General features: G+C 48.9%; 1 protein-coding gene across 1 annotated transcript in view; it reads right to left on the bottom strand.

Moving 5' to 3' along the window:
* Positions 1–12,753: 12,753 nt before the first annotated feature.
* LOC140390134 (uncharacterized) overlaps positions 12,754–15,659 on the bottom strand; it is a 39,618-nt gene continuing 36,712 nt past the window's right edge. Inside the window, exon 3 of the mRNA XM_072475066.1 lies at positions 12,754–14,359. Coding sequence (XP_072331167.1) covers positions 12,904–14,359 — 1,456 coding nt within the window. The 3' untranslated portion in view covers positions 12,754–12,903. The remainder of the gene's footprint in view (positions 14,360–15,659) is intronic.

Raw genomic sequence — 15,659 nt, 5'->3', positions numbered from 1 at the left:
GGGAGGGGTCACACCCACAGTTGTAGTGAAGATACTTGCTTGTGAACATGTGTGTTAGATTTTTGGTGCGGTTTTGTAATTTTAAAACTTATTGGATATAAAATATGAAAACTCAATAAAAATATTTTCAAAACAAAAATGTCTCCTTCTCGATGTCCGAATATTTTCTTAGGTGAATATTGAGTTTCCTAGAAAATACCCGATTGGTCTTTTAATTCCTTTGTCATCTTCCTGTGGCAGTACAACACCCACATCACTTGCATCAATTGCCACCTTAAATGGCTTGGCATAATTTGGTGGTTAACACAGTTTTCAGATTATTGAATGCCCGTCTACTGAAAATATGTTTTTTTTCCAGACGGTCAGTCAGTGGAAACGGAGATGGCAGGGTTGATAGCGACACAAGCGACGTCGAAGGGGATGGTCGAGGATCAGGAGAACCGGTCTCCTCATTTGCAAAATCTTCAGCAAGAACTGCTGAGTGGATGATCCATCACGGTCTCCTCCAGAGGTCCTCAGCATCACACGTTAGTCTTCAGCCAATACGATTCTCTCCACGTGATAGCAAGAAACGGCTGAAGGATACTGCAAAGGCTATGGGTCCTGATAATATTCCTGCAATAGTACTGAAAACTTGTGCTCCTGAACTTGCCGCACCCCTCGCCAAGCTGTTCCAGTACAGCTACAACACTGGCATCTACCCGGCAATGTGGAAAATTACCCTGGTGTGTCTTGTACACAAGAAACAGGACAAATTGAACCCAACCCACCCTATCAGTCTACTCTCCATCATCAGCAAAGTAATGGAAGGAGCCATCAACAGTGTTGTCAAGCGGCATTTACTCAGCAATAACCTGCTCATGGACGCTCAGTATGGGTTCTGCCAGGGTCACTCAGCTCCTAACCACATTACAGCCTTGGTTCAAACATGGACAAAAGAGCTGAATGCCAGAGGTGAGGTGAGAGGGATTGCCATTGACATCAAGGCAGCATTTGACGAGTATGGCATCAAGGAGCCCTAGCTAAACTGGAGTCAATGGGTATCGGGGAAAATCTGCTGGTTGGAGTCATACCTGGCACAAAGGAAGATGGTTGTGGTTGGAGGTCAACCATCTGAGTTCCAGGACATCACTGCAGGAGTTCCTCAGGGTAGTGTCCGAGGCCCAATCATCTTCAGCTGCTTCATCAATGATCTACCTTCCATCATAAGGTCAGAAGTGAGGATGTTTGCGGATGACTGCACAATGTTCAGCACCATTCACAACTCCTCAGATAATGATGCAGTCCGGGTTAAAATGCAGCAAGACCTGGACAATATCCAGGCTTGGGCTGACAACTGGCAAGTTACATTCGCGCCACACAAATGCCAGGCAATGACCATCTCCTATAAGAGATGATCTAACCATCGCCCCTTGACATTCAATGTCATTACCATTGTCCGGGTGCGGCGATGACCAGCTGAGTCGCACGTTTCGGCAGCTCCCTGTGAAACGGACTTTTGGGCTCTTGATAGGAGCCCCAACGGCAATTTTAACGGCTGAAAACACCGTGCGGTAAACCAGAAGGGTGTTCCCCCTGGACACGGATGGAAAAAGGAGAGGAAAGTGGCCGGATTGCAGCGGATCCTTTGGAACAACGGCAAGGAAGGCAAGCAGAAACCAAGATGGCGTCGGAAGGTGGCAGTTTCATATGGGGCCCTGAACAACAAGAGTTTTTGAAACGCTGCGTGGAGGAGATAAAAAAGGAAATGAAGAAAGAGTTGTTGGCCCCGATATTACAGGCGATTGAAGGGCTGAAAGAGGAACAAAAGACCCAGGAGCAGGAGCTTCGGGTCGTGAAGGCGAAAGCAGCAGAGAATGAAAACGACATACAGGGCCTGGTGGTGAAGTCGGAGATACAGGAGGCACACCAGAAACGATCTGTGGAGAGGTTGGAGGCACTGGAAAATAACGCAAGGAGGAACAACTTGAGGATTCTTGGCCTTCCTGAAGGTGTGGAGGGGGCGGACGTCGGGGCATATGTGAGCACGATGCTGCACTCGTTAATGGGAGTGGAGGCCCCGACGGGTCCGTTGGAGGTGGAGGGAGCATACCGAGTTATGGTGCGAGGATCGAGAGCAGGAGAAGCTCCCAGAGCCATAGTGGTGAGATTTCTCCGTTTTAAGGATAGAGAAATGGTCCTTAGATGGGCGAAGAAAACTCGGTGTAGTAAATGGGAGAACGCGGTGATCCGCGTCTATCAAGATTGGAGTGCGGAGGTGGCGAGAAGGAGGGCGAGCTTTAATCGGGCCAAAGCGGTACTTCACAAAAAAAAGATAAAGTTTGGAATGCTGCAACCGGCAAGACTGTGGGTCACATATCAAGGGAGGCACCACTACTTTGAGACGGCGGATGAAGCGTGGACTTTTATTGTAGAAGAAAAATTGGAATGATTGGACTACGAAAATGAACGTTTGGACAAAGTGGTGGGACGAGTGGGGGCGGGGGGCGAAGAGGGATTGTATGATTAATCCTGCGGTATGGTAACTTTTCTTTCTCCCACAGGTGGTGATGGGGGGAGGTGGGGAGGGAGAGGAGATGGGGCGTTGGCCATGGGAGGCGGGGCCGAGGGAGAGGCGCGGGCTTGGTTCCCGCGCTATGATAATTATGGCGGGAATAGAGAAGCAGGAAGGAGGGGGCGCCGCACGGGGCGAGCCGTGATCACGGGGGGAAGCCGAGGTCAGCCAGAGTTTGCTGACTTCTGGGAGCAACATGGGGGGAGTAATTACGCTAGCGGGGGGTCTAGCGGGGGGGGGGGGGGGGGGAGGGGGGAATTACTGGGTTGCTGCTGCTGGGGAAAGGGGGGAGTGGGTACGGGAAAGGATGGGCGGGGGGGCACCGTCTGGGAGAAATACAGCCGCGTGGGAACTGGGCGAGAAGCTGGAAAAAGATGATGGCTAACCGGCAAGGGGGGGGGTGGGAAGCCCCCCAACTCGGCTGATCACGTGGAACGTGAGGGGGCTTAACGGGCCGATAAAGAGGGCACGAGTACTCGCACACCTTAAGAAACTTAAAGCAGATGTGGTCATGTTACAGGAAACGCACCTGAAACTGATAGATCAGGTTAGGTTGCGCAAAGGATGGGTAGGGCAGGTGTTCCATTCGGGGCTGGATGCGAAAAACAGGGGGGTGGCTATATTAGTGGGGAAGCGGGTAATGTTCGAGGCAAAGACTATAGTGGCGGATAACGGGGGCAGATACGTGATGGTGAGTGGCAAATTACAGGGAGAGATGGTGGTGTTGGTAAACGTGTATGCCCCGAATTGGGACGATGCCGATTTTATGAGGCGAATGCTAGGACGCATCCCAGACCTAGAGACCGGAAAGCTGATAATGGGGGGAGACTTTAACACGGTGTTGGAACCAAGGCTGGATAGGTCGAAGTCCAGGACTGGTAGGAGGCCGGCAGCAGCCAAGGTGCTTAAGGATTTTATGGAGCAGATGGGAGGGGTGGACCCGTGGAGATTCAGTAGACCTAGGAGTAAGGAGTTCTCGTTTTTCTCCTATGTCCATAAAGTCTATTCACGCATAGACTTTTTTGTGTTGGGTAGGGCATTGATCCCGAGGGTGAGGGGAACGGAATATACGGCTATAGCCATTTCGGATCATGCCCCACACTGGGTAGACTTGGAGATAGGGGAGGAAACAAGAGGGCGTCCACCCTGGAGAATGGACATGGGACTAATGGCGGATGAGGGGGTGTGCTTAAGGGTGAGGAGATGCATTGAAAAGTACTTGGAACTCAATGACAATGGGGAGGTTCAGGTGGGAGTGGTCTGGGAGGCGTTGAAGGCGGTGGTTAGGGGGGAGCTGATATCAATAAGGACACATAAAGGGAAGCAGGAGAGTAAGGAACGGGAGCGGTTGTTGCAAGAACTTTTGAGGGTGGACAGACAGTATGCGGAAGCACCGGAGGAGGGACTGTATAGGGAAAGGCAAAGGCTGCATGTGGAATTTGACTTGCTGACCACAGGCACTGCAGAGGCACAATGGAGGAAGGCGCAGGGTGTACAGTATGAATATGGAGAGAAGGCGAGCAGATTGCTGGCACACCAATTGAGGAAAAGGGGAGCAGCGAGGGAAATAGGGGGGGTGAGAGACGAAGATGGAGAGACGGAGCGGGGAGCGGAGAGAGTGAATGAAGTGTTTAAGACATTTTATAAAAAATTGTATGAAGCTCAACCCCCGGATGGGAGGGAGTGAATGATGGAGTTTTTGGATCGGCTGGAAATTCCCAAGGTGGAAGAGCAGGAAAGGATGGGATTGGGAGCACAGATCACGGTAGAAGAAGTGGTGAAAGGAATTAGGAACATGCAGACGGGAAAGGCCCCGGGACCGGACGGATTCCCAGTTGAATTTTACAGAAAATATTTGGACTTGCTCGTCCCGCTACTGACGAGGACCTTCAACGAGGCAAAGGAAAGGAGACAACTGCCCCCGACTATGTCAGAAGCAACGATATCGCTTCTTTTAAAGAAGGAAAAGGATCCGCTACAATGCGGGTCCTACAGACCAATCTCCCTCCTCAATGTAGATGCCAAGGTCTTGGCCAAGGTAATGGCAATGAGAATAGAGGAATGTGTCCCGGGGGTGGTTCATGAGGACCAAACTGGGTTTGTGAAGGGGAGACAGCTGAACACGAACATACGGAGGTTGTTAGGGGTAATGATGATGGCCCCACCAGAGGGTGAAACGGAGATAGTAGTGGCGATGGATGCCGAGAAAGCATTTGATAGAGTGGAGTGGGATTATCTGTGGGAGGTGTTGAGGAGATTTGGGTTCGGAGAGGGGTATGTTAGATGGGTGCAGCTGTTGTATAGGGCCCCAGTGGCGAGTGTGGTCACGAATGGACGGGGATCGGCATATTTTCGGCTCCATAGAGGGACAAGGCAGGGATGTCCTCTGTCCCCATTACTGTTTGCACTGGCGATTGAGCCCCTGGCGATAGCGCTGAGAGGTTCCAAGGGATGGAGGGGAATACTTAGGGGAGGAGAAGAACACCGGGTATCTTTATATGCGGATGATCTGCTACTATATGTGGCGGATCCAGCGGAGGGGATGCCAGAAATAATGCGGATACTTGGGGAGTTTGGGGATTTTTCAGGGTATAAATTGAACATGGGGAAGAGTGAGCTGTTTGTGGTGCATCCAGGGGAGCAGAGTAGAGAAATAGAAGACCTACCGTTGAGGAAGGTAACAAGAGACTTTCGTTACCTGGGGATCCAGATAGCTAAGAATTGGGGCACATTGCACAGGCTAAATTTGACGCGGTTGGTGGAACAGATGGAGGAAGATTTCAAGAGATGGGATATGGTAGCATTGTCAATGGCAGGGAGGGTGCAGGCGGTTAAGATGGTGGTCCTCCCGAGATTTCTTTTTGTGTTTCAGTGTCTCCCGGTGGTGATCACGAAGGCTTTTTTCAAAAGGATAGAAAAGAGTATCATGGGTTTTGTTTGGGCCGGGAAGACTCCGAGAGTGAGGAAGGGATTCTTACAGCGTAGTAGGGATAGGGGGGGGCTGGCACTACCGAGCCTAAGTGAGTATTATTGGGCCGCTAATATTTCAATGGTGAGTAAGTGGATGGGAGAGGAGGAAGGAGCGGCGTGGAAGAGATTAGAGAGGGCGTCCTGTAGGGGGACCAGCCTGCAGGCTATGGTGACAGCCCCATTGCCGTTCTCACCAAGGAACTATACCACGAGTCCGGTGGTGGTAGCTACACTGAAGAATTGGGGACAGTGGAGACGACATAGGGGAAAGACCGGAGCACTGGGGGGGTCCCCGATAAGAAACAACCATAGGTTTGCCCCGGGGGGAATGGATGGGGGATATGGAATGTGGCAAAGAGCAGGTATAACGCAATTGAAAGATCTATTTGTGGATGGGAAGTTTGCGAGTCTGGGAGCTCTGACCGAGAAATATGGGTTGCCCCAAGGTAATGCATTCAGGTACATGCAATTGAGGGCTTTTGCGAGGCAACAGGTGAGGGAATTCCCGCAGCTCCTGACACAAGAGGTGCAGGACAGAGTCATCTCAAAGAAATGGGTGGGGGACGGTAAGGTGTCGGATATATATAGGGAAATGAGAGATGAAGGGGAGACTATGATGGACGAACTAAAAGGGAAATGGGAAGAAGAGCTAGGGGAGGAGATTGAGGAGGGGATGTGGGCAGATGCCCTAAACAGGGTAAACTCGTCGTCCTCGTGCGCCAGGCTAAGCCTGATTCAGTTTAAGGTATTACACAGGGCACATATGACTGGAACACGGCTCAGTAAATTTTTTGGGGTGGAGGATAGGTGTGCGAGGTGCTCGAGAAGCCCAGCGAATCATACCCATATGTTTTGGTCATGCCCGGCACTACAGGGGTTTTGGATGGGGGTGACAAAGATGCTTTCGAAAGTAGTAGGAGTCCGGGTCGAACCAAGCTGGGGGTTGGCTATATTTGGGGTTGCACAAGAGCCGGGAGTGCAGGAGGCGAAAGAGGCCGATGTTTTGGCCTTTGCGTCCCTAGTAGCCCGGCGCAGAATATTGCTAATGTGGAAAGAAGCCAAGCCCCCGGGGGTGGAGACCTGGATAAATGATATGGCGGGGTTCATAAAGTTAGAGCGGATTAAGTTCGTCCTAAGGGGGTCGGCTCAAGGGTTTACTAGGCGGTGGCAACCGTTCGTCGAATATCTTGCGGAAAGATAGACAGGGGAGAACAAAGAAGGCAGCAGCAGCGGCCCAGGACTTGGGGGGGGGGGGGGGGGGGCGGAGGGATGGGGGGGGGGGGGGTGGCCTGAGACAAGGCAGTTGCCAATTAGGGCTAGTTTTTATTTTTTGTTATTTAATATTTATTTATTTGTTGTTGTTTTTGTTTAAATTTAAAAAGGTCATTATTATCTGTATTGTTACAATGTTGTGTCAAGGATGCACAATGTACTGTGCTGGTTGACCAAAAATTTTCAATAAAATATTATTTTTAAAAAAATGTCATTACCATTGCTGAGTCCTGCACAATCAACATCCTGGAGGTTACCATTGATCAGAAACTTAACTGGACTAGCCACGTTAATATTGTGGATACCAAGGCAGGTCAAAGACTAGGAATCCTATGGCGAGTAACTCACCTCCTGACCCCCCAAAGCGTGTCCACCATGTACAAAGCACAAGTCAGAAGTGTAATAGAATACTCTCCACTTGCCTGGATGAGTGCAGCTCGAACAACACTCAAGAAGCTCCTCAACACCATCCAGGACAAAGCAGCCCACTTGATTGCTCCCCCTTCGACAAATATTCAAAACCTCCATCACCATCAAACAGTGGCAGCCATGTGTACCATCTACAAGATGCACAGCAGTAACTCACTAAGGTTCCTTAGACAGCACATTCAAGTCCACGACCACTACCATCTAGAAGGACAAGGGCAGCAGAAAACTGGGAACCCCACCACCCTAGCTTGGAAATATATCACTGTTCCTTCACTGTCACTGGGGCAACATCTTGGAACTCTCTCCCTAACAGCACAGTGGGTGTACCTACACCTCAAGGGTTGCAACGGTTCAAGAAGGCAACTCACCACCGCCTTCTGAAGGGCAACTAGGGAATGGGCAATAAATACTGGCCTAACCAGCAACACCCACATCCCATAAATGAATTTAAAAAACAAACCCCAAAATGAATCTAATGCAACAGAAATATTAAAAGTTATTATCGGCCACGGCTTAGTTAGTTTTCATTTTTCAGTTAGCACTCCTGTCTCTGAGTCAGAACGTTGTGCGTTCAAGTCTCACGCCAGAGACTTGAGCACTGAGGCTGACACTCCAGTGCAGTACTGTCAGCAGTACCGTCTTTCAGATGAGTAAAAGCAAAACCCCATATAACCGCTGAGGTGAATGCAACAAATTCCATGAGACTATGTTGTCAAAGAGCAGGGAAGTTATCCCTCATGTCAGCACGGTAGCATTGTGGATAGCACAATTGCTTCACAGCTCCAGGGTCCCAGGTTTGATTCCGGCTTGGGTCACTGTCTGTGCGGAGTCTGCACATCCTCCCCGTGTGTGCGTGGGTTTCCTCCGGGTGCTCCGGTTTCCTCCCACAGCCCAAAGATCTGCAGGTTAGTTGGATTGGCCATGATAAATTGTCCTTAGTGTCCAAAATTGCCCTTAGTGTTGGGTGGGGTTACTGGGTTATGGGGATAGGGTGGAGGTGTTGACCTTGGGTCGGGTGCTCTTTCCAAGAGCCGGTGCAGACTCGATGGGCCGAATGGCCTCCTTCTGCACTGTAAATTCTATGAAATCTATGCCCTGGTCAATATAATTAGCATCACAAAACCAGATCACGTGGCCACTTTGCTGTTTGTGGGAGGTTGCTGTGCATTAATTGGCTGTCACGTTTCCTGCAGTACAACAGTCCCTTCAATTCAAAAAACACTTTTGTTGGCTGTTAAGTACTTATGGACACCTGAGTTCGGGAAAGTTGATATAAAAATGTAAGTCTTTCTTTCTCAGGGAAACATTAGGCTTCTTGTGAACCGGAAATTCTAAACCCATTGATGGAGAAAGTATACCAGCCACAGTGACATTGACCAATATATTGTGTACAGGACTCTTACCGTAGGCTCCTGAGTGCTTCAGTGAATAGAACAAAGAACATTACAGCACTGGAACAGGCCCTTCGGCCCACAAAGCCTGCGTCAATCCAGGTTCCTTTTTTAGACTGACTACTTATTGCACAATTTTTTAAAAATCTTTTTTTATTGGCTTTTCTCATATTTATAAACAGATGTGTGTACGCATTACATTTTTCTTGCCCGCACTAATTTACTTTATTTTACAGAGAGGTTTGTTTTGTCCTTCATTTAACTAACTATGTACATTTTGTTGCCCTCTGGATCAGTCTATGATTCCCCCCCCACCCATTTGGTTCAGCACCCTTCCTCTTCTCTTTTGGTTTCCTCACCTTCCTTCAGCCCCCCCCCCCCCCCCCATCCCCCCGGTTGCACAGTCCTTTGGTTCCTCATCTTTTTTTTTCTTAGCTTACTCCTCGTTGTTGGCCTCGAACAGGTTGTGGAACAGGCCAACGAACTGCCCCCAAGTATCCAGGAAGCCTTCCTCTGACCCTCGGATGGCGTTCTTAATCTTCTCCAGGCGGAGAAATTCCAAGAGGTCAGCGAGCCAGTCTGCAGCTTTGGGTGGTGCTGCCGATAGCCAGCTGAGCAGGATTCTCCGGCGTGCGATTAGGGAAGAGAAAGCAAGGGCGTTGGCCTCCTTCCCCATGTGTAACTCTGGCTGCTCCGATACCCCGAAGATTGCCACTATTGGGCATGGCTTCACCCTCACCTCCACAACCTTGGACATTGCCTCGGAGAAGGCTGTCCAGAACCCAGCAAGCTTGGGACAAACCCAGAACATGTGGGTGTGGTTGGCTGGGCCCCTCTGGCACCAGTGTCGCCAGTCTGCGTCCTACGTAGAAGTCCCAGACTGTCAGTGTGCCCCTGTCCCTCCTCCATCTTTTGAAGGTGGTATCTAGCACGGCTGAGGGGAATTTGTGAATGCCGCAGATGGGGCCCATGGGGGCCATTTTGGTTATCCCGAAGTGATGTCTCAACTGGGTCCACGTCCTCAGCGTGGCTGCTACCACTGGGCTTGTTGTGTATCTTGCTGAGGAGGATGGGAGTGCAACTATAGCCAGGGCCCAGAGGGTTGTTCCTTTACAGGATGTCTCCTCCATTTGTATCCAATCTGTGTTGGGTTCTTGTACCCATCCACTCACTTTTTCTGCCGTTGCTGCCCAGTGTTAGTATTGTAGGTTCGGTAGAGCCAGGCCCCCTCTGACTTTTCCTCTTTGCAGTGTCGGTTTGGGAATTCCCGTATTCTTACCAACCCCCCCCCCCCCCCGCAACACACACAAACAGCATGATTAGACTGTCTAAGTTTTGGAAAAAGGCCTTGGGGATGAAGATCGGTATGGATCTAAACAGGAAGAGGAACCTTGGCAGTACGTTCATCTTGATCGTCTGCATTCTCCCCACCAGGGAGAGTAGGAGTGAGCCCCACCGTTGAAGGTCTTTTCTTACTTCCTCCACCAGGCTGGTCAGGTTCCACTTGTGAATCTGTGTCCAGTCTCTGGCTATCTGGATCCCCAGGTAATGGAATCTGTTCTGGGCAGTTTTGAATCGGAGCCCCTCCAGCTCTGTCCCTCCCCCTTTTGGGTTCACTAGGAATGCCTCACTTTTGCCCAGGTTAAGTTTGTAGCCTGAGAAGATTACAAACTCTTTCAATATTTGCAGTATTGCCTTCAGTCCCTCCTGTGGCTTTGAGACATAGAGGAGCAGGTCATCTGCATAGAGTGAAACTCTGTGCTCTCTGTCTCCTCTCCGGATTCCTTTCCAGCTTTTTGCGTCCTGCAGGGCTATCACCAGGGGATTGATAGCTATCGCGAACAAGAGTGGGGACAAGGGCCACTGTCTTGTTCCTCTCTGTAGCTGGAAGTATTCAGAGCTGGTGGTGTTAGTTCGGACACTCGCTTTGGGAGCGTTGTACAGGAACCTCACCCAAGCGGTGAATCCCGCTCCTAGCCCAAACCGTTCCAGTACCTCGAGGAGGTAGTTCCATTCGACTCTGTCAAAAGCTTTTTCTGCATCCAGGGAGACAATTACCTCTGGTGTTCTCTCCCGGGGGGTGTACTTATTGCACAAATGATCTGTATCATTCCATTCCCCGCCCGTTCGTGTGTCTATCAAGATACCGTTGCTATCGTGCCTGCCTCCACCTCCTCCACTAGCAACACGTTCCAGGCACCTACCACCCTCTGCGTGAAAAACTTTCTCCATACATCTCCCCTAAACTTTCTCCCTCTCACCTTGAACCTGTGCCCCCTTGTAACCTAGTCTCCCACCCTGGGAAAAAGCTTCTGACTATTCACCCTGTCTATACCTCTCGTCATTTTGTAGACGTCAATCAGGTCTCCCCTCAGCCTCCATCTTTCCAACGAAAACAATCTGCGTTTATTCAACCTCTCCTCATAGCTAACACCTCCAGACCAGACAAAATCCTGGTAAACCTACTTTTCACTCTCTCCAAAGCATCATGTCCTTCTGGTAGTGTGGCGACTGGAACAATACTCAATATACCAAATGTGGCCAAACTAAAGTTTTATACAACTGTAACATGACCTGCCAACTCTTGTACTCAATGCCGGGCAATGAAGGCAAGCATGCTGTATGTCTTCTTAACTATCTTATCCACCTGCATTGCCACTTTCATGGAACTATGGACCCGAATGCCCAGATCCCTCTGTATGTCAATGCTGCTGAGGGTTCTGCCATTTACTGTATAATTCATATCTGAATTTGATATTCCAAAATGCATTCCCCGCCCATTCACGTGTCTATCAAGATACATCTTAACCGTTGCATTTGTCCAGATTGATCTCCCCAACTCTCCAATCTATCTATATTCTGTTTATTCTCTGACAGTCCCCTTCACTATCTGCAACTCCACCAACTTGCTAATCAGGCCATCTACATTTTCCTTCAGATCATTTATAGATATGTTACAAACAACAGTGATCTGAGCACTGATCCCTGTGGAACACCACTAGTTACAGATTTCCATTCTGAAAAACTCCATTCCCGTTACTCTCTGTCTCCTTTTGCCAAGCAAGTTCTTTATCCATCTAAAAACACACCAGGCTGACAAATTAGGTCATTTGGGTCAATTCAAAAAGTGAATTTAATGTGAGCTATAAATCTATACAGAAGATTGATAAAACATCAGATAAACAACACCACAATGTTTGGCATAGTGGAAACTTTGGATTAATTAAAATATCAAAATATTTGAAAATCACCAACTAATGCAGGATCTGACTCTAATCCAAGACGTGACTCACTTTACCAGCACAGCACAGGGGGCACAGCATTAAAATTAAAACTGGTGTTTTCAGCTACATTGTGAGGAAGTGACAACAAGGTAGGTCGTGCAGGAGTCTCTGAGTGAATCTCACTGTACAACCAGTATTTAGTTTTGAATATTAATGAGAGTGATAGTTGATCTGGGGGATTCAGCCAACGCCAAGCCCATGGCACCACAGCTCTGATCGAGTGGCCATTCAGCAGGTGTAGACCCAGATAGTGAATGTTGAGAGGCAATGGAGACTGTCACAGCCGAGGCACATCCTGCCCTCCCCCTGACTTCCCAGCTGGGCTCACTGATGAGGAACAGGATTCCCGGCTGATTCTCCCCTCTAGACATGCTGCGGCTAATTGAAGTCCCTCCATTACTACCCCAGGAATGGCTTCTCCCCTGGGTGCTTGTGCTGGTAGATCAGAAGCTGAAACCTTTCTAACCACGGAGTATCTGATTGTCTTCTTGGTCTGAGTGAGTCAGTGAGTGACTTGTACCTGATGCTGCACTGAAAGGGTGCTGAGTTTATACAGCACATCTATACAGATTGATGTCTTCTTTTGGTGATGTTTGGCGATCAGATCAAAGGTTAAATTGACCTTCTTGAAAAATTGGACTGATGGGGAGAGGTTTGAGACAGATGCTGCTGAGACAGACAGCGCTTTGGAAGGACAGCTCCCTGTGTGAGCACTGGAGGGTAAACAACACAGACAACTCTCAGTGTAAGGGAAGCAGGTGAGCCGGCTCCAAGTCCGTGTGGAGATGTTGATGTTTGGTAAGAGAGGAGGAGTAGCTGAAACAATTCTGGCACACATCATACTGAAAGGGTTTGTTTCCCATGTGGATTCACTGATGTTCCAGGATGTTCAATATTGTGTGATCGGTTTATTAGAGAACTCACACCGATAGGGTTTCTCCCCATTTGAGCGTGTTGATGGATCAGGAGATACACTGACTGTGTGAATGTCTTGTTGCATACCTCACCATTGAATTGCTTCTCCTCCGTGTGTGTCTGTTGGTGTTTTGAATGTTGCTGACTGTGCAAAGGCTTGGTCGCACTCCTCATGTCTGACGGGTTTCTTCCCTATGTGGTTCCTCTGGTGCTTCAGGAGAGCGGAAGAGTGCGTGAAAGCCTTCTCACAAATATCACACTTGAAGGGCTTCTCCCCTGTGTGCATCCTCTGGTGCTTCAGGAGATCAGAGGATTGAGTGAAAGCCTTGTCACATATATCACACTTGAAGGGCTTCTCTCCTGTGTGAATCCTCTGATGTATCAGGAGAGTTGAAGATGTCGCAAAAGCTTTATCACAAGCCTCACATTTGAAGGGTTTCTCCCCAGTATGCACATGCTGGTGCATATGGAGGCTCCATGATTTTGAGAATGATTTGTTGCACAGCTCACACCTGAACAGCTTCTCACCTGTGTGAGTGCGTTTGTGTGCACGGAGGTTCGAAGACTGCGAGAATGATTTATCACACACCTCACAATTGAACGGTTTCTCTCCTGTGTGACTGCGCTGGTGATTAACCAGGTCCGATAATCGTGAAAAGTCCTTGTTACATATTTCACATGAGAATGGTTTCTCCCCTGTGTGAATGCGCCTGTGATATGCCAGAATTGATAATCGTGCAAATTTCTTGTCACACACCTCACACTGGAATGGCTTCTCGCCTGTATGAATGTGCTGGTGTGCACGGAGGTGAGATGAGTGTGAGAATGATTTGTCACACACCTTGCACTTGAATGGTTTCTCCCCTGTGTGAAGGCGGCGGTGATATACCAGGTGTGATAATCGTGCAAAGTTTTTGTGACACACCTCACACATGAACGGTTTCTCCCCAGTGTGAATGCGTTGGTGTATGCTGAAGTGAGATAAGTGTGAGAATGAACTGTCGCACACCTCACACTTGAATGGCCTTTCTCTTGTGTGACTGTTCCTGTGATTCACCAGGGTTGATAACTGTACAAAGCTCTTGTTACACACCTCACACTGGAACGGTTTCTCCCCAGTGTGGGTGTGTTGGTGATTCAGGAGCGTCCATGAGTCTGTGAACGCTTTATAACACAACTCACACTTGAACGGTTTCTCCTCACTGTGGGTACGTTGATGTCTTCGGAAGGCAGATGAATGTGAGAATGATTTGTCACAGACCTCGCATGTGAATGGTTTCTCCCCTGTGTGAATGCGGCGGTGATTCACCAGGCCTGATGATTGTGTAAAGCTTTTGTTACACACCTCACACTTAAATGGTCTCTCCCCAGTGTGAATGCGCCGGTGGTTCACGAGTGTCGATGATTGTGCAAAGACTTGGTTACAAACATCGCACTTGAAGGGTTTCTCCCCGGTGTGAATCCTCTGATGTATCAGGAAGGACGTTGAATTTGTGAAGGATTTGTCACATACCTCACACTTGAATGGTTTCTCATCCATGTGGCTATCCTTGTGTTATAGGTGGGAGAGTAGTTCGGTGCACCTTGTGTGTTAGATCTTCTGAGCCTCTGAAGCCCTCCTCAAACTGGAACAGCCTCTCACCTGGAAAAATGGGTCAGTGGTTCTTGAGGCTCGATGAATGATTGAAGCTCTCACCACACTTAGAGCCCACTCACACTTCTTCCCAATCTCACCCTGACCGATCACCCACAGCCAAACCTTCAGAAAGGTTGGTTCTGATGGAAGGTTCCACACCACTGACCAGTTTCAGATCTGATGATATGTCAAAGCTCTCCTGATCTGACCGATTTCCAGATGATGGTTTCTCTGCTCAACCTTCTCTGTGTTGAGCAATGCTGTGAAGGGACTGGATGTCTTCCCACAGTTGTGAAATTGTTCTTTGGGTGATGGTCAGGATTTATCTGCGGTGTCTATCCTCTCTGTATTCTCTGTTATGTTATAGTGCAATCTTTCTGTAAAACAGGAAAAGGAAACATGATTTCCTCCAACTCCCTCCTCCTTTACTGAAGGAGCTGACTCCTCAGTTAATAATAATCGCTTATTGTCACAAGTAGGTTTCAATGAAGTTACTGTGAAAAGCCCCTTGTCGCCACATTCCGGCGCCTGTTCAGGAAGGTATGGGAATTGAACCTGCGCTCCTGGCATTGTTCTGCATTGCAAGCCAGCTATTTAGCCCACTGTGCTCAACCAGCCTGCCACAGTGAGTGCCAGTCTGCTATTCCCGTGTGTGAGATCAGATCTCTTTTTCCTCACTTAACTGTCACACACTCTGTTTCCAGCATGGACACTGAATAGTGACCAGGAGCAGACAATGTGGCTACTTTCTTTCCTCCATACAGTCCCCATCTTCCCAGTCACCGTGCGGGCAATGGAAAGACAATTGGGTTGAGTATAGAATAGTCAATTCACTCTGAGCTTGAATAACTGAATGGTATCAATCCGGAAACATCCCACACTCCTCCCTCATCATCCCTGGGAATTTCCGATCCCACCGGCAGGTGGGGAAGTCTCAATATTGACTCCATGGAGTCTCATGGCTTCAAGTCAAACAAGTTCAACGAAAACTACCACTCCCCTCCCATCTGATGAATGAGTACTCCACCATGATAATCATCACTGGGGAAGTAGACTAAGGTCAAGATCCCAAAACTGGGTGTCCATGAGGTGTCATGGGCCATCAGCAGCAGCAGGATTGTATCCACCACAATCTCACAGCCTGGCAGTCCTCATTCCATGATTATCATCAAACCAGTAGATAGACACGTCAGGGGCAGTCTTCAGTA

The sequence above is a fragment of the Scyliorhinus torazame genome, chromosome 14, assembly GCF_047496885.1.
Source record: "Scyliorhinus torazame isolate Kashiwa2021f chromosome 14, sScyTor2.1, whole genome shotgun sequence".
Taxonomy (NCBI): domain Eukaryota; kingdom Metazoa; phylum Chordata; class Chondrichthyes; order Carcharhiniformes; family Scyliorhinidae; genus Scyliorhinus; species Scyliorhinus torazame.
The sequence above is the reverse complement of the archived record's forward strand: the minus strand, read 5'-3'. Positions and strand labels throughout refer to the sequence as shown.